Source organism: Belonocnema kinseyi, chromosome 2 (genome assembly GCF_010883055.1).
Source record: "Belonocnema kinseyi isolate 2016_QV_RU_SX_M_011 chromosome 2, B_treatae_v1, whole genome shotgun sequence".
Lineage (NCBI taxonomy): Eukaryota > Metazoa > Arthropoda > Insecta > Hymenoptera > Cynipidae > Belonocnema > Belonocnema kinseyi.
In genome coordinates, this window is record NC_046658.1 from 20,492,728 (window position 1) to 20,519,154 (window position 26,427).

At 35.8% G+C, this 26,427-nt stretch overlaps 1 protein-coding gene across 1 annotated transcript in view; it reads right to left on the minus strand.

Annotated features, from left to right (window-relative positions):
* Nucleotides 1–26,427, minus strand: part of LOC117168385 (transcription elongation factor SPT6-like) — a 176,135-nt gene that overhangs the window by 11,873 nt on the left and 137,835 nt on the right. Inside the window, exons 5-7 of the mRNA XM_033353995.1 lie at nucleotides 13,613–13,776; nucleotides 12,879–13,122; nucleotides 11,402–12,733 (exon numbers count right to left, since the gene is read on the minus strand). Coding sequence (XP_033209886.1) covers nucleotides 11,402–12,733; nucleotides 12,879–13,122; nucleotides 13,613–13,776 — 1,740 coding nt within the window. The remainder of the gene's footprint in view (nucleotides 1–11,401; nucleotides 12,734–12,878; nucleotides 13,123–13,612; nucleotides 13,777–26,427) is intronic.

Consider the following 26,427-nt stretch of genomic DNA (forward strand, 5'->3'; position numbering starts at 1 on the left):
CGAGTTTCGTTGTGGCCGTACGAGCACAGTTGATGCTGAACGATCTGGGCGCCCAAAAGAGGTCACTACACCAGAAAATGTCGAAAAAATCCCTGATATGATGTTGAATGATCCCAAAGTGAAATTGAAAGAGGTAGCTGATGCTGTAGGCATATCATTGAAACGTGTGGGCAATATCGTGCATTCAGTTTTGGGCATGAAGAAGCTCTGCGCGCGATGGGGGTCGCGTTTGCTCACAGTGGATCAAAAACGAATTCGTGTGACAACTTCCCAGCAGAATTTGGCATTATTTTCGCGTAAGCCCACCGAGTTTTTTCGCCGATTCATAACCATGGATGAAACCTGGATCCACTACTACACTCCTGAGTCAACGCAACAGGCAAAACAGTGGGTTCCACCGGGCCAAAGTGCTCCGAAGCGTCCAAAAACGCAACAATGGGTCGGAAAGGTTATGGCCTCCGTATTTTCGGATGCACATGGCATAATATTCGTGGACTGTCTTGAAAAAGGTAAAACCATAACCGGACCATACTATTCATCATTATTGGACCGATTGAAAATCGAAATCGCCGAAAAACGACCGCACTTGAAGAAGAAAAAACCGCTTTATCATCACGACAATGCGCCTGTTCATTCATGCTTAGTTGCACAAGCAAAATTGCACGAAATCGGCTTCGAATTGGTTCCTCAGCCACCGTATTCACCAGACCTGGCCCCCAGCGACTATTACTTGTTCCCTAACCTGAAGAGATGGCTCACCGGTAAGCGATTTTACTCAAATGAGGAGCTCATAGCTGAAACTGAGGCGTATTTTGGAGACCTTTCGATCGAGTACTTTTCGGACGGTACCAAAAAGTTAGAAAATTGTTGGACTCGCTGTATCGACCTAAAAGGAGAGTATGTTGAAAAATAAAACCGACTTTGGCCAAAAAAACGTCTCCGTGTTTCATTTTTCAGGGACTTATCAGACTGCCTAGTAACTTTTACATGACCCCAGAGCTAAGAATATGTTGGAAAAAATTTGAAAAAATTCTGGAGTGTCTTACAACATGTTTAGAATCCAGTAGAGACCTTAAAATTTTAAAAATATTAAAAAATATCAGTTTTGCAAGATTTTTTGTTGAATGTTTTTATTTAGGAATTGAATGGAGCTATCGCGCTGTTTAATGGCTTCAAATGTGTGGTAATGTACCCTGATTCCTATTTTGTCCACAAAACTGAATAAAAATTATATTTTCGCGATTAAAGTCGCTAACAAAGCTTTTAGGTGGGCTGCCCCCTTCTCTCTTGATATAAAATTTTGATATTATAATACACTATTAAGCTTGCACACGAATTATCTTGTATTTTGTTTATTTAATAAAGTACACTTATTTTGGTATTATAATTTTGTAATCATTAGGCTGTTAATTCGCTACAGAAATGCGTGAAAGATTTGTTTATATGAGCACTTCCATGTGCGTATTTTTAAAAAAATTATTCTTAATAAGATAATGTTGCACCGTATGTAGCGTAGTACAAATATTTTTCCATTTAGACGAAAAGAAAGTGTTTACTTTCTTGCAAACTAAAAATAGAGGACTTCACACTTTTAACCCTATCCCCTTGTATTGTATATTGAAAAATCTTCATACGCTTGAATGGATTCAAAAGAAAGAAAAGAATTGCTGCATACAGATACTTAATGACAATCATCTTTTTACTATGCTTCGATATATGTGGAAGGAATAATTACTATGGTACAAAGATACGTGATTGTAAAATTTTGTTAGCAATTGCCGTTTATGAACAATTACTATCATACACTTTTGTGCTATAATTCCAATCATTATTATTACTTATATATTATATAGGTGCAATTTCATCTCAAATCATGTGAAGAACTTGAACTATTCTTAGTAATTTTTATAAAAATTGTAATATTTGTTCTCCTAGGTGTTGAAAGAAAAACCCTAACATGATATTTGAATAATTTCAAGAAATTAAGGGATACTCAAAATTGAAAAATTTGGTCTTTTTTCATTGAACACTCATAACTTTTGTGATTTTAATAATATTAAGGTGTATTTTTTTAAATATTCGTAATGTGATGCAGTTCTGAACAAATATTTCTTGAAACAAAAAATTTCAATACCTGCTTGAATTTTTCAAAAACGAATGTTTATACTGAATTTCTGGAAAAAACCCACTTAAAAAAATGAACAGATAGCTTACACTGTCCTCTAAATACTTCAGTTTAAAAATTCATTTTTAAAAAATCCAAGAAGTTTGAAAAGTTTTTTGTTTCAAAAATATTTCTTTGAGACGGCCCTGCTCAGCGAGCAGCAGCTACTGGAAAATCTGGCGAAAACGTCTGCAAAACTGACATTTTTTAAATATTTTAAAATTTTAAGGTATCTACTGGATTCTAAACATGTTGTAGGACACTCCAGAATTTTGTCAACTTTTTTCTGACAAATTCTTAGCTCTGGGATCATCAAAAGTTAAGGTGTCTCAACAATGGGCTTCGCGACAGCATTTTTAGTGGTATTTTTCTAAATAGCTCGAAACGAAATTTTTTTACACAAATTATAGAAACACCATTTTATTTCGAAAACTTAACGGATTCGAGTTGTTCTTATTCGAAACTCCTCACATTTTTTTCTGCTTTTAAAAAATAGTTGAATTCATCTAAACGACAACTTTTCAATAATAGAGTTTGTTTTTCAATTAAATTATTAAATTGTTAAGCCAGAAGACAATTTCTTTAACAAACAGTTGAATTTTCAAGATAATAAAATGAATTTTTAGGAAAAGTAGAGCATTTCCAACCAAGGGCTAAGTTTTCAACAAAAATGTTGAATTTTGAACAAAGAAGGTGAATTTTCAACCAAAAAGATTCACTTTCCTCCAAAAAAGATGAAATTTCAACTAAATTTTAACTAACTAAACGAAATGAGGTATCGCTCTGAAAGTTTAGGAAATAAAAGAGGAGGTAATAAAGTCCATGTCTCTGCTTTGTTCCGGTGAAAATTTTAAGAAAAAAATTTTTTTGAAGAAAATACCAGTGAAAGTTTTCTTTCCCAACTTACGTCCACACGGAATGAGACATTGTGTTAAAAATTTGGCACGATAAATAGAAGGCATGCAAGAATTTTTTTACTTTCTATTTTGGAAAAATACCGACCTTGCAGTCGCCAAACCCTGCAAGCAATTTGCAATGTTGTCAATGGGCTAGTTATGGGGTTTTTATTTATCAAAGTGGGGCAAAACAACAAAAACCGCTCACGAACATTATGCACCAATAATGCAAAAACTAATGTTTGCAGCGAGTAGACAAGTTCGAACTTCTAGGGGTCTGTGGGTAAAACAGATCGCATGATTACCGTCAGAGAATGTTAAAAGTCAAACTTATGCTGTAAAACATAAATGTGTCCGTCGATAATCATTATTTGCATAAACTTTTTCCTTCCTCTAATTCTTTGCAAGGCCACAAACGATCCTTTAATATTTATTAACATTTCCCGAAAAAAATTTCCGCTTTATTTAAACTTTTATTTTTCAATATGGGTGAAAAAATATTGATCTTATGGCTGACTTGATCAGCTGTTACACTCATCACATGCCCTAACCAAATAAATAACAATTTTTACCAAAAAAGATAAATTCTCAATGAAAAATATATTAGTTGATATTTTAACAAAAAACATTGTAATTTAAAATACAAAACTGTTCCATTTATTTAAAAAGATGACTTTTAAACAAATATTTATTCATCTAGTCTTCTGATAGCAGCTTCACTGGTGGAATTTTTCATGAGGTATAATTTTGTGAATTTGGCGAAAGTATCTATCATAACTAATAAATACTCATACCCATACTTCGTCTTGGTTAATGGGTTGAAAAAGTCCATCGATATCAATTTCAATGGCCCCTAGGAGAGAACTGGCTCTAACAGGGCCTGCGATGCATGCATTGATACTTTATTTCTCTGACAATAGTTGCAGGTAGCCACGAGATTTCTCGTCAATCTGGCCATTTTTGGGCTATAAAAAGACTCGTGTAAGATTTTTAAGTCTTTTTTGAAGGACTTAGATTCTATATTTTCGTCCGTTGAAGTGGTAGAGAATTTTTTCGATGAGCTTGAATCTTACGTTTCCTTTTGTTCCGCGTGTCATTTCTTTCTTGATTTTCTGTACTCGTGTGTCTTCATTCTGTTGTCGAGGAATGTTTCTGATATTTTCCTTGATTTCCGGTGTCCAAGTGTAATTTAAGGCGTTTATGATGACTCTGGTTTCGCCTAGATATTTTTATAACCCCCTTCTTCTTTTAAACTGCTTGGAACGTCGGCCATTACGTTTTGAACGTCCGGTAAATGCTCGACATTTATCCTGTAGTCCTGGATTGCTAAAATCCATCTCGTTAGTCGCGGATTCACGAACTTACATGTTTTTAAAAAGGTGAGCGCGAGGTGATCTGTCCGATTTATGATTTCTGGTCAATGAAGGTATGTCCCGAATTTTTTCAGATCCCACAAAATTGCAAACAACTCCTTCTCTGTAGTAAAATACATGAGTTCTGGACCCTTTAATAATCTACTGGCTAGAGTTATTATCTCTTTCTCTTGTTTATCATTTAATTGATACAAGACTGCACCAAGAGCGTAGTTACTTGCATCTGTTTCAAGGTAATAACTCTTTGTAAGGTCTGGAAAGTTACAGCATAATCGACTCTCCGAATAATTGTTTGACGCGTTCAAAACTTTTCTCTGCTTCCTTAGTCCAGTCCCATTTTGCTCCCTTTTTTACCCGTTTCAATAGGGGTACAATTTTAGCCGCGTGTTAATTGCTGAATTTGGAACAAAAATGAATTAGTCCCAAGAATCCGCGGAGTTGTTTCATGTTACTTGGCGCGGGAAAGTCCTGGATAGTATTAATCTTTACTAGGTCTGGTTTTATTCCATCGGTCGTAAGAATAAAACCGAGAAATTTAGTTTCTTTTCGGAAGAAATGAGATTTTTTAGATTTAAGGTAAGGTTATTTTCGTCGAGCCTCCTCAGAATCTCCTCGATGTGTGTCATGTGTTGCTGATGATTTTCTGAGATGATTAAGGTATTATCCACAAAGGTGTTGAAGTGTTCGCCCATGCCTTAAAGTGCATGGTCGAGTCCTCATACGCACGCGGTGCTGGTTTTTAATCGGTTTTTTTAAAATCTGGTTTTCTACCTTGAATTCGTCACTGCGGCCGCGGTACTGAAACGATGTGTACTGGCGTGAGCAGGAATGTAATGGCACTTGCCAAAAGCTGCTTGTCATATTAAGATTTGTCATGGTATTAATTCCTTTGGACTTCTAGAATAGTACTTCAGCTGATTCAGAACATTCCCAGTCTTCAATTAAAATGTCTTTTAATCTTCTGGAATCTAAACATAGGCAAACTGTTCCGTCTTTTTTTTATCACTGGAACGATTGGGTTACTATATGGGCTACGTGAGCGTAGGATAATACCCATACTTGACATCTTCTGGATTTATTGATCTGCTTTTACGCGATGGGCCATTGGGATGGGATAACTTCTCCCTATAAAAGGCTGTGATTCTCGTACTTTCAGCACGTGTTGGTGGTTAGTGAGAAGTCCAGGCTCTCGCCGAAACACGCGGCGAGTTTTCTTGAGAATAGTCCCTAATTATTCTCGTTGAGCCTTCGTGAGATTCTCGCACTCAGACAGTTTTTCTTCTATATCTTTCCATTCGATCTGAGGCGGTAATGGGATGTCAATTCCGGTATTTTAATGATTGATTTCTGACTTCCAGCGTATCATTCACCGTCATTTCGAGGTGTGTCACGTTGCATTGCCCCTCTGACCCTTTCTTTTCTTCACATTAAGGAATTCGTATGGCCGGCCTGCCGTTCAAATACGGGAAGGTGAGCAAGTATGTCAATTTCTATTATGCATGTTCCCGTAAGTCGATTCACTACGAGAAATGCGAGTTGGATGACAATGCCCGGTAAGTGTGCATCGGCGTAAATCTGTTTGTTCAAACGCACTGCTCTGCATCTTATTAGACCAGCTACGGCCACACCTAAAAAGGTAGAGATGGGTATTTATCAAAGTGTCCTTAATTGTTATTCAAGAACTCTTTGGATATACACGTGACTTCCGCGCCCGTACCAATCAAAGCCTTCGTTATTGTACCGGCAATTTGTATATCAGCCGTATAACATTTTGACTGTGCTTTGGGCGTGACTCCTTTGTCTTCTTCCATAATTCTTCTCGCGTATTCATTAACATATTGGCATAATAGGTAGTTGTAGGTGTCACGTCAATTATCTTATTTGCCTTCATTGACGAGGACCTGCCTCGTTTCCCATCTCCTGATTGGGTTTGAGCTCGAGATTTTGGATACGATAAGAGGTCTGAGTTGGTTGCTGTCGCCAAGAGTTGCCGTTTGCCGGGCCTCGTTGCCCCCATGGCGCTCCGCCCTGTCGTGGGCTTGCGTCGTTACTGGCCCGTAATACATTCGGTACCGCTTGTGTTGCTGTCCAGTTTCCTTGGCATGCCTGGCCGCTGCCACCTGCTCTCACATAACCATTGATGATATTTGGCGCTCTCCATGCATTGCGTTGTTAGTACCAATTTTCTCGATGTGGTATGGTCCCCTTCCTCTCCATTCTCGCCCCTCTGGTTGACCGGTATTGGTGTTTCCGATCTTGTCGAATTCTTCGACTAAGACAATAGGCTGATCGCACTGAGTGATACTCCGCCCAACTATAGCGTACTTAATTTCGTCGCTATAATGTCGAGCAAGTATTCTCACTACCTCAGTTTGATTGGGGGGGAATGAGTTCGCTCAAGTGTGCGAATATTTTCATTGCATATTCCGTGCGTGAGCGGTCTTTATACGGTTGACAACACCCGAACTCGAGTTTTTTCTTAACTCGTGCTGTGTGTGTTCATTGCAGTATCTTTCCTGGAACGTTGCACGGTTCAAAATCTCAGCGTTATTTGTAGTTTGTAATTTTAAAATTTCTTTTTTATCGTGAAGTTATAATAAATTGATATGAATTACTTATCTTTAAGTACGTTTCCGGATTTCCTAGTAACTGCAAAACGAAACACAATTTTAAGAAAGTACATATATTCAAAACTTGAGGTCGCTGAATTCAAGTCTGTACTCAGAATTGCAAAATTTAATTATTTAGACAAATTATATTGTTGATAACAATTGAGGTAAATTTTTAACGTAACAAAATTCTCGGTATCTGAGATTCAACTTTTTGCTATTAAGACTATTTTCATCTTTAACATAATTGTTTAGCTTTAAGCGGTGTGGCGAGCCATCCGATTGTCTGCTAGAGTTTCAATCCAAACCATTGTCCGCCGGTTTTCGTTGGCCTAATCTGCATAGAATATATTTGTTGTCCGAGAGGGACTCCTCATCTTAAACTGTCAGCTCTCTGTCTTGCTCTTCAGTTATACCGAGTATGGAGTCAAATTGAGAACTTCAGTCCTGTATTTAATCTGAAATGTAGGAACATTATCACGATATAGAATCTACAGCTCACTGCCCAATAGGTATTCATATTCACCTTAATAACGGTGGAGTCCCTGGAGCAGAGCTTATGAACCAAAATCGCCTTCATATCCTTGACGGCTATGAATGGCCTTTGTTCCATAAGATCTTAGGGAAATAAAGAACGTTCCCGGATGAGCATCGCTTGCCCGGAGCGGGTTTGAATACTTTAGGATTCAACCTGGCGTCCCAAAGTCTCCTATATGATACCGCCTTTGTGTCTCCGGCGAGTCCGCCTCGACTGATGGGGCGTGCCGGGATTTTGAAGGATTTATTAACCCTAATGCCATTTAGCCTTTGACACGGCGATTACATCATGGCTTAGTAGCTTGAGAACTTGTGCCCTCGATATTCCAGGAGGATTTCATATTACCTCATGGAAGGACGCTCCTTGGTTTACGCCACACCTCGCAATGTATTCCCTTGGGTCCACCAATTCCCGATCTATAGTCCGATGAGACCCTTAAGCCCAAGCACCAGCTACAGTGTCCCACGATCCCTGGGGAGTGTGTGTGTGTGTAAACATTGATTTTTCCTTTTATTGTTATTGGTTGAAATCTCAGCCGTTTAGGATTTATTTTTTATTTAATATCCCATTGGCGAATTCTCAGTCAATTCTGAATTTATTTGAATTGATTTGAAATAAGTAGTTTTAATGCTCAAATCTTTAAATTCTTGCTAACATTTTGCCCGAAGCGTGCCAGATCTTTTACAAAATGAAAAGAATACCTTAAACGATCAAAAGGTATGAATGAAATGATATTTTACTTCAAATTACTACCTATTGTTTATTTTTATAAAGTTTCTTTCTCAAGCCCAACATAGAGAGGGGTAGGTCTAGGAAGCGATTGAGCAAGGATGATAAATCAGATCCTTGGGCTCTAAGAAAGGCGACCAAGAATACAGGTTACAAATAAAATTCGTTTGTTAAATGGATATTACAGCCTTACATGTATAATTAACAAATGCTGTAAAATAACAATCATTTTATTGGACAATAGATATTTTCTCCTATTAGTCTTAGAAAATCACTGATCGTAGCTAGCCGAATTGCCTGCCAACGACCTTAAAACATGGCGGCCCACTACTGACAAAAGGTCAGACAAGGTCACGCAATCTTGGGTGATCGAACCCCAAGACAAAAAAGTGATTTAGAACTATTTTAAAACCATCTTAACATCCACAAACACACACACACACAACGTCGAATCCCATAGTATTCAAACCCCCTAGGGTTCTTATGGGACAAAAATGGGTGACACACAAAAAAGTAATAAAAATAATGAGACTCCGATCTGAGATCCTCATCTAACATACCGTCAAAGGCGGACGGCTCCACAGAAGTCAGCCTACCTGAAGTAGTGTAGACTTCTAACATCGATGAGAACAATCTTGTTAATCAGGTGATGAATAGTTAACGGGGCTCTTTGTAAGGAAGAGGAACCGTAGCGGAGCACAAAAAAGAAGAGCCAGCTTAGCGCGGCTTTCAAACAGCAGCCAAGACACCTCACAGAGGGCCATGGCTGCAGATGCATCGATAGAAGCAACTCCTCAGGCTCTTCTACGGGCAAGAGGAGAAAGGATCCTGATTAAACCCTGAATATATAGGGAAATGATAAGTCGCTTGGGAGGGCGTGGTTCTGTATATAAGATATCGCGTAAAAAAGCACCAAGGGCATTCATAACCGTCAAGAGTATGAATGCGACTTTGTTTCATAAGCTCTGCTCCAGGGACTCCACTGTTATTACGGTGAGACTCAAGGGCAGAAGATGAGAAAGACTAGATGTATTTCTCTACTCCGCTTATTTCCCAGGTGATGCTGCGGGGCTCCCGTCCCCTAGAGAGGTTGAGGCTTTAATTCAGAACTTCCAAGAAAGCAGGACACTTTCGCTGAGGGGTTGTGATGCAAACACCCACAATTCTGTGTGGGGGACACAAATACCAACTACAGAAGAGATTTAATTGAATATGAATACCTAGCGGGTAGTGAGCTGTAGATTCTAAATCGTGGTAATAGTCCTACAATCCAGATTAAAAACAGGACTGAGGTTCTCAATTTGACTCTATGCTCGAAATAACTGAAGAGTAAGGCAGAGAGCTAATAATTTACGATGAGGAATCCCTCTCGGACAATAAATATATTCTTTGCAGATTAGGCCAAGGGAAATTGGCGGTTTCAAAGATTAGAAACCCATGGAATACTTTTTGGGACTCATTAAGAGGAACTTTAAGGTACCGTGGATAAGTTAGAGCACGCCGTGTATGTTTTGTGATAAGCTCTGATTACATCATATGAGAACAATTGCCCTAAAAGTACAATTAAGTCAAGGAAAGGAGCAGAATGGTGGAACACCCGCCTGGAGAAACTTTGTAAAAAGACTAGAGCTTTGAGCGCTGAGCCTGTAAGATGGCTCAGCATGAATACAATAAAATTAATAAATTAAATTTTCCAAAAGACAATAAGCACATTATTTAACTTTCTCATGAGTTGTATTAGCTTCATTGGCTTTAGAATGTTTATAAAACTTATAACATCATTACTTTTCCTGTAAAGTTTTCGATTCAAGCAATTTTTGTGATTAAGCGACTTTACTCCACATTGCAGGGTAGTAACTCACACTTCAAGGAATGAAAAATAGTTCTTTATGCCTTAGGTGTATGTTTGTGCCTTATAGTATGAAAGAGGCTCAGGCCGACATTATATATTTAAACCATAAGCACTTCACTTAAATTCCTTAAATCTCTTTACTTTAAAAAACCTTGAAAAAGAAGTCCCTCAGCCCCATTTTACAGTACAAAACGTGGATTTTTACCAAATTTATAATCGAACCAGACCATAAAATTCTACAGCGACATAAGTCAGTTAAAAATATTTAGTTTAATCAAATATTAAATTTTTTAATTATTTAACTATGTAAATTTCAATTAAAAAGTGATCACCTTGTGATACATATTTTTTTAATTACTATATATTTTTTGTTTTTAACTGTTCCAAGTTGATATTGAATAAAAACTTCTGTCTACGGTTTTCGCAATTTTCAACATGTTTTAAATTGTTTAGCTTGAAATTTGTTTAAAGAGTTTTTATGCATATTATAGTTTAGAATAGGATAATTTTGTAGATGGTTTATTATACGTTATAAATATCAGTATCTGCCCCCGATCGTTCGGTTTTGATAAAAGTTGTTAAAATTATAATTTTATATGAAAGAAGTTTCAACACCCAGCGGATTTTTGAAAATGTTCCAAATTGCATAAGTTACGCCATGTTGAATTTCGTTGTCACATTTTTTTTGAATTATCAATATTTCTGGAAACGATAATTGTATTTTGATCAAAATTGACATATTAGAAGAGAAATGATATATTTTAAGAAAAAAATACAATCAATTTCTTTTAATTTTCAGTGTTGCGGTCCGCGAGCAGTAGAAGCTCATTTGCTCGCAGACCGCGACACTGAAAACGCAGTGAAAGGGTGGCGCGCGGTCTCACTAAAATGACTTTCACAAGGAATCATTATATCCATACTTAAGAAAAATTAAAACGGGAAAAATTCACGAAAAATGGAATCAAAATTTGTCTTGGACTTTCTTTCGGGCAAAAGAAAAAAACTTTTTTTAATGTATTATATTCTTAAAATATATCATTTCTCTTTTAATGTGTAGAATTCTGAGCAAATCCAATTATCATTCTCCACAAATATTGATAATTTAAAAAAATGTGACCCCGAAATTCAAAATAGCGCAACTTCAGAAATTTTGATCATTTTCAAAAATCCATTGGGCCTTTCTTTATTCCTCACAATAACTAAGAAGTAAAAAACAACAAAGAATTTAATTAAGACTTACCATTTTCGTCAACGCCATTTCGACGCTGCCAACTCTCAGTTCATTCCAGTCTTGAACCGTTTTACTGAATTCGTCCCTGTAGTACAGCTGCTTCACTTCGTCTATGTAATTATTAGTAGTATTTCCTTCGATAGAGTCACTAAGACTCATCGTGATTAACTTATCCTGTTCGGCGATAATAAGTTTTAAAAATTGATCACCGACTAAGTCTCTCACCGGTTTGTCCTTTAAATACTTCATGCTGTAAACAGGATGATTTTCATCAATCTCCTTCAATCCTTTCTTTGTTGGACGGATGGATAATTTAGCTCTTTCCATGTACATATCCCGAACAGTTTTTCTAACCAGAGGCTCTCGAGCCAACTGAATTGCAACCATTAGTTGCCCAGCTTTCAGAACTTCTTCCGGCACTAAAAATCTCTGTCCGCAGTATTCAGCCGCAACCACCATTGGCTCCGTTAGTTCTTGATCAACTTCGTGACGTTGATAATTATCCCGAAGATTTTCAGCAAAATGCTCTGGTGTAAGACCAAATCTTTTGGCAAGAGAATCTAAGCCAGCCTTTCGACATATAGAATAAGGATCATTCCTAACTGGTTTCTTTACTATATCGTCAGGTTCTTGATTTTCTTCATATTCAAGAACTTCGGGAGGTGGATCTTCCCCATTTTCTTCAGCTTCGGCAATCAACTGTTTTCTTTTTTCGAGTCTTTCTTTTTTCCGAGCCTCGCGTTCTTTAAGCCGCACAGCTTCTTGCATAGCTTGAATATCGTGAGTATAATACAACTTAAAATGACGATATATGTCATTAATTTCCTCACTGGTTTGAGCATTTTTCAATCGTTCAATGTCAGCATCCTTCAATAGCCTCAATCCATGCGGTAAAGGAGCGTCCACGTTCTTCATTATTTCATCCACTTGAAAATCTTTCATTTTTGTAAACAGTTTTAGTAGATCTGCTTTTCTCTGACGCAATTGGCACCATTTGGCGTCAAATTTGAAGACCTTCCATAAGTCATTAATATTTAACTCAGGCAGGACGTATTCCTTTCTATAGAAGGAAATGAAAGGTACCTCAAAGTGTTGATTTCGGATGAAATCTAGAGCCTTTTTAATTTTTCCGACAGTCTGTGGACCATTACTAGCTCTCTCCCTGGCTCGCTCCTTAGCCCCCTCATTTAAATGTGCGTCTTGAACTGAGATTGTATGTTTGCAAAACGCTTGCTCGTATATCCACTTAGACTCAAGATCTAATTCGTCTGAACCTTCAGGGACTGTAGTAACAGGTACCGAACGAATTTGCATTCGTTCTGGTATATCTGTTATTCGAATCTAAAATAAGATGTTAATGCTTATTCACAGGGATTTGAACCTGTAATTCTTAAATCTACTGTATTCCCAGGCAAATTTAAGACTAAATAGAAGAAAAATCATTTTAATACGATAAAGTGGAATCAATATAATTTTTTAAACGCACCTCGTTGTCTTGGTCTGTAAAGTGTCCACGGCGGAGCTCACTAGGTTCGTAGATTTCGAAAATACTCTTTCTACCGGCATTCTTGCTAGTTTTTTTTTTCGATTTCGTCGGTCTTTCGACATCTCCATCTTCCTCATACTCGTCTTCTTCCTCCTCATCTTCTTCTTCCTGATCATCTCCATATCTTTCAAATTCGTCGTAATCAAAGTCCACTCCAAAAATATCTTGGGCCTCTTGCAGAGCTCTATAAAGAATGCATAATTATAATGATCAAAAAACTCACGATAATGATATTACTAATTTGTAGAATAACTTGTAATTCTTGCCAGTCGCTATATAAATTGAGGCCTTATGCTTATACACAGGACCTCAAGTAATACATAGATGAAATGCGACTTGGGGTGGTTTGGAATAGAGGTGTCGATATGAGAGAAGTATTGATAAGCATCAAGTGGCTCTAAAGAAGAAACATGAGAATACATGCTTCTGATTCCCAGCGGAGAGAAAGAGAATCTTTTTTCATAGGGAATTTCAACTTAAAAATTCAATTTTTACGTCAGTATAAGATGCACGAAAAATTATCATGAGCTTCGATGAAGTGGTTTGCTACTTTTTCTGCACTCCTCTGATATACTCCGTCCAGTAAGCCGCACAAGTTATTCTACATAAGACACAATTTTTTAATATCAAGCAAACGAATGTTATAATGTAAATATTTTCTAAAAGGACCGTACGAGTCAGCGAAAATATGTTTCTTTTTCCTCTTTTCTCTTATTGGTCGACCCTCGTCGTCCACTATAAAATCATCGGCATCAGAAGACTCTCCTTCACTCCCTTCTTCATCGACAATTCCAGGTTCTGTTAAACGATGACTTCGCTCAGACCGCCTATCGTCCTCCTGTATGAATAAGAATTTAGTGATTAGCAGCACTCTGCATCAACGTCACCCCCCCCCCCCTCACCCAGAAATCATGGGGTTCGCGATGCAAAACTAATATTAAGTGACAGCATCGAACTGAGTACTACACCCACTGTAAACTTTAAATATATTTTAAGTGCTTATTAACAAGGGCAATTTCAGTGTTTGACACGTTAATGTCTCAATGTAAAGTGTTAACGTTAACGTTACGGCCTGAAGATTTTTTGCGCGTTACCGTTACCGCTAATGTAAAAAGTAACACGTTAGCTTGCTGTTATTTTTTAATTAAATATTTAATACATTATTTGAATTTCCAAAAAGCATCTTAAGAATTTGGTGCATTTCATTGAAAATTTTCATAAAACTGAATATTATATTTACAGTTCGGTAAAGTAATTTTTAAAAAAATGAATCTGCCTATAAGATGTCTTTTATTTAAACGATTTTTGAGTTTAGAAATCTATGCTGCAGTCTGCTTATTATTGTCCTTGGCAATTTTATGATAGAATAGAGTTAGAAAGTCCTGGTTTTTTCACCAATTTTCCATTTGCTATTCAATTTTAAATTAGGAGGGAGGCGATAGTTCATCAATGTTAATAAGAGACATCGTTTCAACAATTTCTTATTATTATTATTATTAATGATATTCTCTTTGCTTCATGGTAGAATTTTGCGGCTTTTTCTCAATTTTTAACTATTTGTCTATTTTTCATTAGAAGTGGCTTAATAATTAATAAGATTTAGCAAAAATAATTGTTAAAGCGAATTATTATTGTTCATGACTATCTACATCTATATTAATGCCTGATAGTTGCGTTTTTTCGCTAATTTTTACATTTCTGTCGTTTTCCCACTTTGTGAGGGAATAATAAATTAAAATTAACAAATAAATTGTTTCAAGAATTTAATATGGTTTATAGAAATCTTCTCTTAGATAAGTGCTAGACAGTTCTGGTTTTTCCTCTTAAAATCTTTAACTTTGCTTCGCCGTCTTAGTTTTTTAAAAATCATTAATAAACATCAGAGAAAAGTATATTTTAAATTATCTCTTTTTTACGAATATATTTTGCTAAGATAAAACTGATATTTGAAATATGTTTTTAATTTTCTGCACGGGTCATATTGAATACAACTGGCAGAAAGGCATCAATTGTCTAATTTTTAATTGTGAAGACAAATATTAAATTCCGATAATACTAAGGATTCTGAATAAAATATACAAAAACTTTTTCTTTATCACGGGAAATACGTTTTAAACTTCATATGAGGCTTGCGGCACCTCTAAATTTCTTTTCTTTATGGATTTATTTTTGTGTGGATTAAAAAAAATTTCCGACCGGTACTTCTAAAAAAAATTTTTAATCTATTTTTTTTGGACCACCCTATTGCACAGTCGCTAAACAGGTGCGCTGTTCGGTAATCCCGTATTGTACCGGATGAATACTTTCTTTAGATAAGGAAATGTGTGCAAGAATGTAAGAATATAAATTATCTGATTGGTTTTCTTGACATTGAAACATTTAATCTCATGCTAAACGTATTCAAATATTTTATGAAGTAACGACCGGTAATGTGCGTCATTTTGCATTACCGTTGACAGAAAACTGTAACGCGTTACCGTTACCGTTACCAGTACTAGAAAAAGTAACTTTTCAGGTAACGCGTTACTGTAAAACACTAGGTAGTTTCTACTTTCAGTGAAAATTGTACACAAAATTCGATACATGGGCGCTTCTCACTAAAGTGTCCCTCGCTGGATCGAGTTTTCTAATAAAAAATTTTCTCGCTCTTTCAACTTTTTTTTGTCGTAATATGTTCTCCAGATATCCAAATACAATATCCTGAGTTGCGCAAAATCAGGGTGTAAAGTGGCCATTTTACAGCACAGATAAGGACATACATGGTTTCGGAGACTACTCGCTTCAGAGACTACAAAAGTTATAAAATCGATAATTACCAGAGGTTAAGAAGGGAGATTAGGGAAAATCCCTATATGATTGAACGTTATGTAATGACTGCTCAGAATTTTGACTCGCACTCATTTTTTAAAACTGTTTATTTATAACGTGATAATTCATTATTGATGAATAACTGTAAGTAGTATATTGAAGTTTAGATCGAGAACTTTTAATTTATGTTTTATGACGTACAATTTGTAGTATTCTAAAGTACTTATGACGGTCAATTCGAATAATTTTGGATTTTATGCAAAACTTGAAGACATAATGTGAGGGTTGTCTAAAGTATGAAATTCACAAGTTGGAAATTTAGAACAATGACTTTGTGTTAATATTTTATCTATATTTCAACATAACATAGCTACCATATCAAACTATCATAAGTGAGAACCGCCACGTTAAGCTGTGTTAAAATGAAAGAATATGAAGAGGACGCGCGGAGGTACACTTTGGTGAGAACCGCCCCTATCATGGAGAATAGACACAAGGAGACCAAAGTCCTGTACTTTGACTTCACGAAAAATGAGCAGGTTTCTTCGCAAAGTAGACGCGTCTGAACTTCCCGTGCGTGGCGCTAGTATGAAAACATGTACAAATATGGCCGTCCACGCGAAAAGAATAATATAACCTCAATCATGTGTAATTAAATACTCTATTAAATATACTCTATACGTAAAATATATAATTTATAAAGTGAACGTGCAATATCGAAATGGTAAGTACAATACTAAAAGACCTATAAAAAAGAATTAATCATAAAAGAACGAGTTCGATCACGATAATTATTTTTTTTTGTACATGTTATCCTTGCTTACCTTTCTTAAGTTGCGTACGACTTTCAAAAAATGTAAGACCACATTTACATTTGCGCAGAAAGTTGACTTTAAATTGATCATTATTTATTACATGGCCCAATAATCTCATAAATAATATTTGATACTTATTGATTTGAGGTTATATTATTGTATTGTTACGATTGTTACGCAAGCTGCTATATTTGTACCACGTACAAATCGTCTATTCGTCTATTCTCCACGGCTCATTATACCAGTGTGCTACAAGTTAATTTCATAAATCCCTTTCAACTATTTTTTACCCAAAATATATATCTCTTGCTGTCATCAAAACTTGGTATTAAAAAGAAACAATCTCTGATAACAAACATATTAAGCCCTAAATGCGGCAAAGGTCAGTGGCACACACGCAAACACACACGTGCGCGAGCACGTTGCAGGAAAAGTATATTATCCAGGCATTATATACATAGTGGACACGGTACCTTACCGATAGATATCTCTAAGTATATTCTAAAGATTCTCTAGGGTCAGAGAAGCTCATAGAAATTCTCCGGAAGCACTCAGGTAGATATATTTAAATGTGCAGGTAGCTCTTTTAAATGTTTTAAAGGCTTTAAAATGTCCTTTCCGAAATTGAAATAGATCACAAATAACAAGCAAAGAGGCTGAAATTGAAATAAGAATTCGATCATAAATAACAAGCAGAGAGGCTATATCAATAGAGTAGCCGGCACTCAAGGGTCCTTTGTTAAGCTTTCGGATTAAAATTTAGAAGTAGAATTTTTTAATTTCATAGTTAACAGCCTAAAACATAATAATTCGGAATCTACGAATTTCGATGCTTTCAGATATCTAACCTTTTTTTAAATGCTTAAAATTGGGATTAATACAACGTTTCTCGTAAATGGAATGGGGTACGCCAAAAAAGACAACATTTTTTAATTCACCTAGAAACTTGTATATTAGTATATAAGTTATAATTATAAATAATTATAATGAGAAAATTCATCAATTAAAAAAAAATGTTAATAATTTGAAGAGAAATTTTAAAAGGGAGAGTCGTATTAGTGACGGCCAACTACTGTAAATAAATGTGCCCGCCCGGTACGTGACGAATACAAAAGGAAAATTATATTACTCTTAAAAGGACCACTACAAGGACCTTGAAAAGAACCCAAATCTCTCAGACTATCTCAGAGAGTAAATTATTCAAATCGACTCTGCTTATAGACTCAAGTGGGCCACGCTATTTCGCTTGAAAATACCCAGAGATTTCTATCGGTAGGGTAGGGCTGAAATGTGCAGCGAACTTGAACGCCACCTGATTTCTAAAACAGCAGAGGAGAAACCATTCTACCGGGACATTTCTAAATTCCGCGGTTTGAAAGTTTCATTCGGATCGGATATTCGGTCAAGTCCGTGCATCTTTGGATCAAGTTTATCATAGTTTTATGGTTGCGTTCTTAACCTCAAATGGATAAAAGTGTTAAGAAAATATAGGTTATGTAAAGTAGTACTTACAAATAATAAATGTGTGTAATTAATAATAAAGTGAGACATGCGAACAGAGTAGGCAGCCTAAATTTTTGCTGGGTCAATAACTTTATGGAATGGCTGCCGAGTGACAAATACTATAAAATAATGATGTTCTGCGTTTCCAGTGGGCCAAGAGTGAATTGCGTTTAACACTTATTTGCGATATAAAAAAAGGCATGTCATAAATAGACAGGATATGTTTTGAATAAAGTGAATTAATATTACGTGCGAAAACTTGAAATTGATATTAATTACATTTACTTATAGCGATTAGGTCAATAAGGTGAATGTCAACATAACCTCGAAATAATGACAGATCGGCCAAGCATGTTTATCGTATTTACGATTGATTATTCATTACTAAAGAAATTCTTTGTGGTATGTACGTTTATTACTGATAGTGTCGGTAGTAATGATTTAAATGATAACTACTTATTATTAATTGTATTACACATTATTTTCGACTGTAATAATTGACTTTCGTTTTTTTTTTCGTAGATCGATCCTAGACGAAATAACCATCAAGAAATGCAGAAAGAATTAGTGCATCTTAATAAACTTAATTTTGAGCTTGGTGTTTTATTAACACCCAAAATGACTTTCGAGACTCGTCGATGATAGTGGCATATGAGGAAAATATCTCAAAGTAAAAGTAACTTAAAACGACTGATAGGCTCAAGAAAGAATTTGAGCTTCGTATTTTAACGTAAACAACGTTTTAAATAACACAATATGCAATATATAGAATTTTCTAGCTTCTTTCGAAATAGAAATTCTTGGTGACCACGCTACTGAACCATTTTTTATTGACGATGCTCATATTGAAAAAAAATATGTGACCATGTTGATGGATAAAATTTTGCCAGAAATCCAACACGTTATTGCAAACGATGCTGTAAATATACCTTGTAGATACGTCGCTTGAAATATTTATTCCAAGAATACATCAACTCTTTTTTTTTAATCAGTTAATTAGGAATCGTTACAAAAATGACTCATTATTTTACACAAAAGCTTCGAATTTACTCAATTGTATTCTAGAAATGAAACTTCTTTATTCATAGAAATTTCTTATTCATAAAATAAAGTCCTTCGCAATTTTTTAAGCGGAAGACTCATTGAAATAGGGGGTCTTGGGAAAACGGTGAAGCTTATACCTTCAATAATGGCGCTAGAGTGGAGGACTTGAAAGAAAAAGTTCGTGTTGTATGCCAGTCGAAGCTTATTCCCGTTGTGCACAGGAATAATAGATTGGAATTTGGAAAACGTCTTCAGTACTGCACAATTTGAACATGATCTGTAATTTGTCTACAAATAGCATAGCACCTACAAATAGACTTATACATGGATTTATTTCGATTTTTTTGTATAATTCATAGCACTAAATAATAAATACATTAATTTCACGTTAAAATTTTGGCAGAATTCCATTCAGGCAAGAAATGTTACAAAAATTTATTTTATATGAAATCAGAGAACAGTGCTTGCAATTGATGCTCCTATTCTAAAATAGCTTAAAATGATACTGGATGATTGGCATTATTTCTCAGATACATATGAAATCAAGTTGATCAGTCGGTTTAAATTACCTTTGCTAAAACAAGAAAGATCTCTAAAATAAAATCGATAAAATTCAATATTCAAAAACTTTTATGAGGCGAAATTGGTCAAGAATATCAAATTCTCTTAAGGAATTCTCGATCCTGGCGGTTTTTAATTTTTTGCTCGTTCAAAAGCAACCACGAGAGTTTAACTGAATACAAATATTTGAATTCTTTATGATAATTTTCTGCGTTTACTACAAAACAATACAAAATACTATAAACAATTTTCAACATCGCTTAAAAAAAAGGTTAATGCGGGACCCTAAACTCGCGAATAAAACCGCTTTTGAGAGGTAGCGTGTTTACTGTGTATGTCCAGAACCGTGAGCTACATCAAAGCCGCTTATCTTCGTCAGTTAAAATGACGGAGCAATGAGACTTTTTACTTCATCCTTTAAAGACATAACTCAGTACTGAGGTCTCTTAGAAACTTAGGTATCTTAGTACATTTTCCTTTCCTAAAAATAAAATTCGATTTTTGACGTTTTCTTATCTCTCCAAAAGGATCGTCAAAATGGTGCTTATGTCCTTTCGAACGCCTTTCTTCAAATCCAACTTCTTTATTCATAGAAAAAATTGTTAAAAAAATTCAGAGGTACAACTCTATTATCGATATGATGGCGTTCTACTGCATCGAACGAGAGAAGCGTTCTTGTCGAAAATTGGCACAGCAATCTTTGTTTTCGAAAGTGATACACATGTAATTAGTTGAAGACAACGTCTAAATAAAATAAAGGCATCTGAAATAATATTAACAGAATTGGTGTCTCCATTTCTGACAGTATAATTTAAACTTGAACAAGACCTTAATTAAGTACACTAAAATAATATTTTGATCATAATTTCTGATACACACTTATCATCAAAATGACTCTGAATTAATGTTAAAGGCAAATTTAGGCAATTAAAGGCAATTAAAGGCAATTAAATGCAATTAAAGGCAAAGGAAATAAGATCCAGAGATAGCAAATTCAAAAATAGAAAAATTTCTAAATTTTTTGAAATAAATTGGCAAACTGGATATATTGCCTGTAGATTTATTACTGACTTAACACTATCAGTATCCTTTCTCAAAACTCATTTTAGTGGCTGATTAAACCCAATCTTGAGATGAGGTCTAAAGAAAACATTGAGGTCAGTCTGTGGGTTGAGGCTGATTCAAAAGTATTAAACGAAATAGGAGATGGAAACTAATTTACTAAAACAAAAGCAAAAGCAAAATAATTTAAAAATTGAAGTTGCACGTTTACCAATAATATTATGTACATTGGAAGTACGCGTCTTATTCTAGCCGTGGGGTAATTGTGAGTTTCGACTTAAATGTAGAATGCAGCAATCGGTTCACTCTCGACACGCATTAGTCTACGAGAAGGGTACAAACAGCTAAACCGCGCTGTGGATTAGTTTCCTAAAAAATATAATATTTAAAATTAAGACAAATTATATCGCTTTGACAACAGCTTTCTGATACATTGCAATTTAGAAATCAGATCCAGAGATAGCAATTTCAAAGATAGAAAAATTTGGAATAAATTGGCTGGCTGGAGATATCGCTTGTTGATTTATTTCTGATATCTTTATCATCAACAATTCTCAAAATTCATTTTATTAGCTGATTCAACCAAAAATTTGAGATGAGGTTCAGCGGTAACGATTTCCAAACGTCACATCGCTTTGAGATATTTTCTTCATATGCCACTATCATCGACGAGTCTCGAAAGTCATTTTGGGTGTTGATAAAACCCCAATTTCAAAATAATGTTGACTGAAATGCACCAGCTGAAATGCAACAATTCCATTTGCATTTTCGCAGGGCGTCAGAGCCGTGCGGGCTGGGTAGGCTTGAGCCCATTAATAAAATAGATAAACCTAATAATAAAATAAACCTAATACCTATCTTAAATTATTATTTTTAAACATATTTTCGGTGAGCCCACCCATGAAAAAAATGGTTCCGACGCCTCTGAATTCCGGATGGGTATTTCGTCTAGTATCGATCCACCAAAAAAAAAATAGAAATCAATTATTACGATCTGAAGTAATGCGTTACTTATTACAATTATTAATAAGTAATTATTATTTATATTATTACTCCCGACACTGTCAGTAATAAACATACGAACTACAAGGCATTTCTTTGGTAATGAATAATCAATCAGAAATATGATAAACATGGCGAGCCGGTCTGTCATTATTTCGAGGTTATGTTGTGATTCACCCTTTTGCCCAAATCGCTGTAAGTAAATGTAGTTAATATGAATTCTAGGTTTTCGCAAGTAATATTTTATTCACTTTATTTAAAACATATACTGTCAATTTATGACAAACGTTTTTTATACCGCAAATAAGCGTTAAACAAAATTCACGCTTTGCCCACAAGAAGCGCTGAATATCATGATTTTCTAGTATTTGTCACGCACCAGCCAATCCATAAAGTTATTGGCACAGAAAAAAAATTATATTTCCTTCTCTGTTCACATATCTTACTTTTATTATTAATTAAACACTTTTATTAATTGTAAGAACTACTTCAGAGCGTTCAAGTTCGCTGTACATGTAAGCCCGACTGTGTCCACCCTGTATAATCCCTAGGCATTATACTTAATGCCCGGCTATTTCAGGCAAAGTATGTAATAGAATATATATTATATACATTATCATTATCATGATGTTTTGCGGTCCTTTAAATACAAACAGTTTATAATTCTGCTTTCTATTGATAATTATACGTTTACGTAAATTACTTAAACCATGCGTAATTGTTTTGACCATTTTTCTTTTAGTATAGAGTTAGAAAGCCGCCGTTCTTTGTTGTTGAATTTTTTTACTTACTATCAACTTTTTACTCAGGGCAAAAAAATAATTAATTAAATTTAAGATAAATAATGGTTTGAGAAATTTATTATTATTTATCACAAAAAACTCTTAGAATAATGCTGAAAATTGCAGTTTTTTGTACAATTTTCCACCTTCTGTCCCCTTTTCCATTAGCGTAAGGTAATAATGGATACAACTTAACAGACAGTTGTTAAAACAAATTGTTATTGTTAGGGCTATCTTCTTTCTTTATGCTAGACAGTTGTGCTTTTTTAAAAATAATATTAATTATCACGTCACTCTAACTACAAAGTGGATTACTATCGGCGAGAAAATTCGAGTCCTCTGGCTTTGACGTTGAATAAATATGTGAAGAAAAAATGGTAGGTTAATGAAAGAGGTATCATTTTATAGGTGCAAATGGTGTACGTTAATGAGCCTAAAAGTAATGTTCAAAAAAAATTATTTGTAGCTTACAGATCTGAAAATACGATGAAAAGTGAGGAAATTTGATAGCTTTTAAAAACAGTGAACTTTGAAGCATAGTTTTTTATTGAAAAAGTAATAGGAAAAATCTGAAAAAATTCATGGTGGTACATTAAAAATTTCTGAACAGATTGCCGTCGAAAAATTTGCAAAATAGAAATAATTCTTTGTTTTTTGTGAATAAATATGCGACCGCACTATCTTCAGTTCTAATGAAGATAATCAAGTGATTTAAATTGGAGGTAGTTAGTTGAACTATCTGTAATAATTTACAATTTGAAGGAAGTATGTGCTTCTTGTTGTCTTCGTACAAATTGCGATATTTTAAGTCAGTTTTTTATATAAGAAAGCAAGTGCGAGAGCCCAGCGTGGTACCGTTTTTTCAGGGGATCGGCCTCGGTTTTCGTCAACATAGGGAAAGGGTTTGAAGACCGGAGTGAGGCTCGGGGGCACAAGTTGGGTACGTCGGGCTGAGGAAAACTGAGGACGATCCCCTGAAAAAACGGCACCACGCTGGGCTCTCGCACTTGTTTTCCTATATAAAAAACTGACTTCAAATATCGCAATTTGTACGAAGACAACAAGAAGCACATACTTCCTTCAAATTATAAATTATTACAGATAGTTCAACTAACTACCTCCAATTTAAATCACTTCATTATCTTCATTAGAACTGAATATAGTGCGCTCGCATATTTATTCACAAAAAACGAACAATTATTTATATTTTGCAAATTTTTCGAAGGCAATCTGTTCAGAAATTTTTAATGTACCACCATGAATTTTTTCCGATTTTTCCTACTACTGTTTCTATAAAAAACTATGCTTCAAAGTTCACTGATTTTAAAAGCTATCAAATTTCCTTACTTTTCATCAGACTTTCAAATCTGTAAGCTACAAATAATTTTTTGGAATATTACTTTTCGGCATTAACCTACCATTTTTTCTTCACATACTTATTCAACGTCAAAGCCAGAGGACTCGAATTTTCTCGCTGATAGTAGTTGCAAATTACAGAAATAAACCGCAACTATCTAGCATTACCCTATAAAAATATAGTTATAAACAATAATAATTCGTTTAAACAATTATGTTTGTAATTTTTCTTCGATTATTACCTCACATTAATTCCGAAAAGCGAAAGACATGTTAAATATTTTTAAAAATCTACAACTTTCCAGCATTATTCAAGTCCAATATTTTTTTAAATAATAAAATATTGTTTAAACGATTATTTTTATCAACTTGAGTTAATTATTGTCCTAATATAATTGAAAAGTTAAGAAGACATTGAAAAAATCGAAAAACCGCGACTTCCGAAATCTATTCTAAGTGAAAATTCCTAAAAAAATAATAACTTGTTTCAATAATTTACATAAACATCTCATTATCAATAGAAAGTAGTATTTTATGCATTTTACAACATTTGTATTCTTTGATAACCGCATTTTTATATTTAAAGGGATTTTAGTGCATATTGTAAACTATATTTTACCAACATTTCAACGAAAACCATACGTGGAGTTTTTTTTCTAAATAAATTTTAGCACTTGCTTGTAAAAAATCCAAAAATGTTCGTTCTACAAATAATTTTGTTAACTACGTCTTATTATGAACAATGAGAAAAAATACACCGAACGCGTCCTCGGGTTGCGGATAGAGGGTCCCTGTACCCAGGGTTTCTGCTAAATATGGTTACAAAAATAAATAGGCAGTCGCGGACAATTGCCCAGGGGTGGTCCCGAAGGAATTAACCCCCAAGCGGAGGTGCGAAAACCGTGCCGAAAGCTGAATGGCACCTGGGTGAGGTGTCTAGAACGGTGACTCTGGGATACCAGGCGACCTCTCATAGTACGCAGCCTTATCCTTGCATGCGGGGCTCTAAAAGGATGGACGAACCCCTTTCCCTAGCTTTTCGTGGGAACAACAATGACAACACCAAACATAGTTGGAGTAAGTGTGGTTCAAAACAACAGAACGCGCAGGGCTCCCGACAATGGGTCGGCCAATACTGCCGACCAATCTAGAGCTCGGGGAGCCAATGAATATGGATTCAATGCGATGGATCGTTGGGATCTCGTGACTTTTGGGTGGACGGAGCAACTGAATCACGACTTGCTAGACTGCTACGATGCGAGTGTGGCCCGTGAACGGGGTTATATGGCATGGCTGCATTCTCTGTGGTGCGAGAAACACCCGGAGCTATCGCACTTTTCGCAGCAACGTCTGCGAAACCATGCTGAACTACTCCGTAAAAGGGGCTGTGTAAGAGGAACGCCTACTCTACCACAGCTAGAACAAGCCGGCAACAAAGAAAGAGAGGTGACACTAAGACCAACCGCGGGCAGGCATCCAATAGATGAAGAGCGATACTTTACGACCCGGAGAAACATCAACACCACGGTTTCTCTCAAGTATTTTACATGGACGATCTTAAGATCTACGATAAAAACAGAGAGCAACTGCATCTAGCTCTGGGGATTGTCGAACGATATACTAAGGAAACTGGAATGGAATTTGGGTTAGACAAATGTGCCAAGGTTTATTTGAAGCGAGGAAAACTTAATGGCATCCCTGAAGATCCTGAGCTCATTGATAGAAGCGCCATACGACGACACCTTTGCGCTGGAGAGACTTATACATATCTGGGCGTGCCACAGAGCCGCATTCAGGATGTGGCATCTATAAAGCATACTACTCTATTCATTTGGAGTAGTTCCATGTACGAAGAACGAGCTCAGATCTCTTGATATCGGGACAAGAAAGGTTATGCATATGAACAAAAGCATGCATCTTAAGTCTTCCGTTCCGCGACTGTACATCTCACGCCGTCAAGGGGGTCGCGGAATATTGAGTCTTGAATGCCAAGACGGTGTAATTTCCACCTTAACATACCGTCGCCAGATTTTGAGCCAAGACATTCCCGATGATAGCTGCAGGGCGTGCCATGCACACCCCGAGCATTTAGCTCACATACTATCTAGTCCTAGGGAAATTGAGTCAATTGTCGAGAATGGGAAGTGCCGCATATAATGGAACTTTATATTCTCGACAATTGTTTCTGTTGCTCACTCGAGGACTGACATGGTTCTTCTTGACTTCGAGAAGCGAACCATGTTCGTTATCGAATTTTCGGCACCAGCTGACAAAAACATCATAGCCAAGGAAAATGAAAAGAAAGAGAGGTATCGAGACCTTATAAGGGAGTTGCAACGATTGTACCCGGAATATTCTGTTACACTGATCGTCCTTATCATCGGCGCTCTTGGAGGTGCCAAGCTTTCACTTGCTAATAGCCTAAAATGCATCCCTGCGTGTCAACAATATGTCAGAACACTTGCGGGAAAAATGCAGAAGGTGGTTGTCCTTGGGTCACTCCGTGTTCTTAGGGTGCACGAGGCTTTTGCTGGATCGTCGTATTGATTCCTTTAC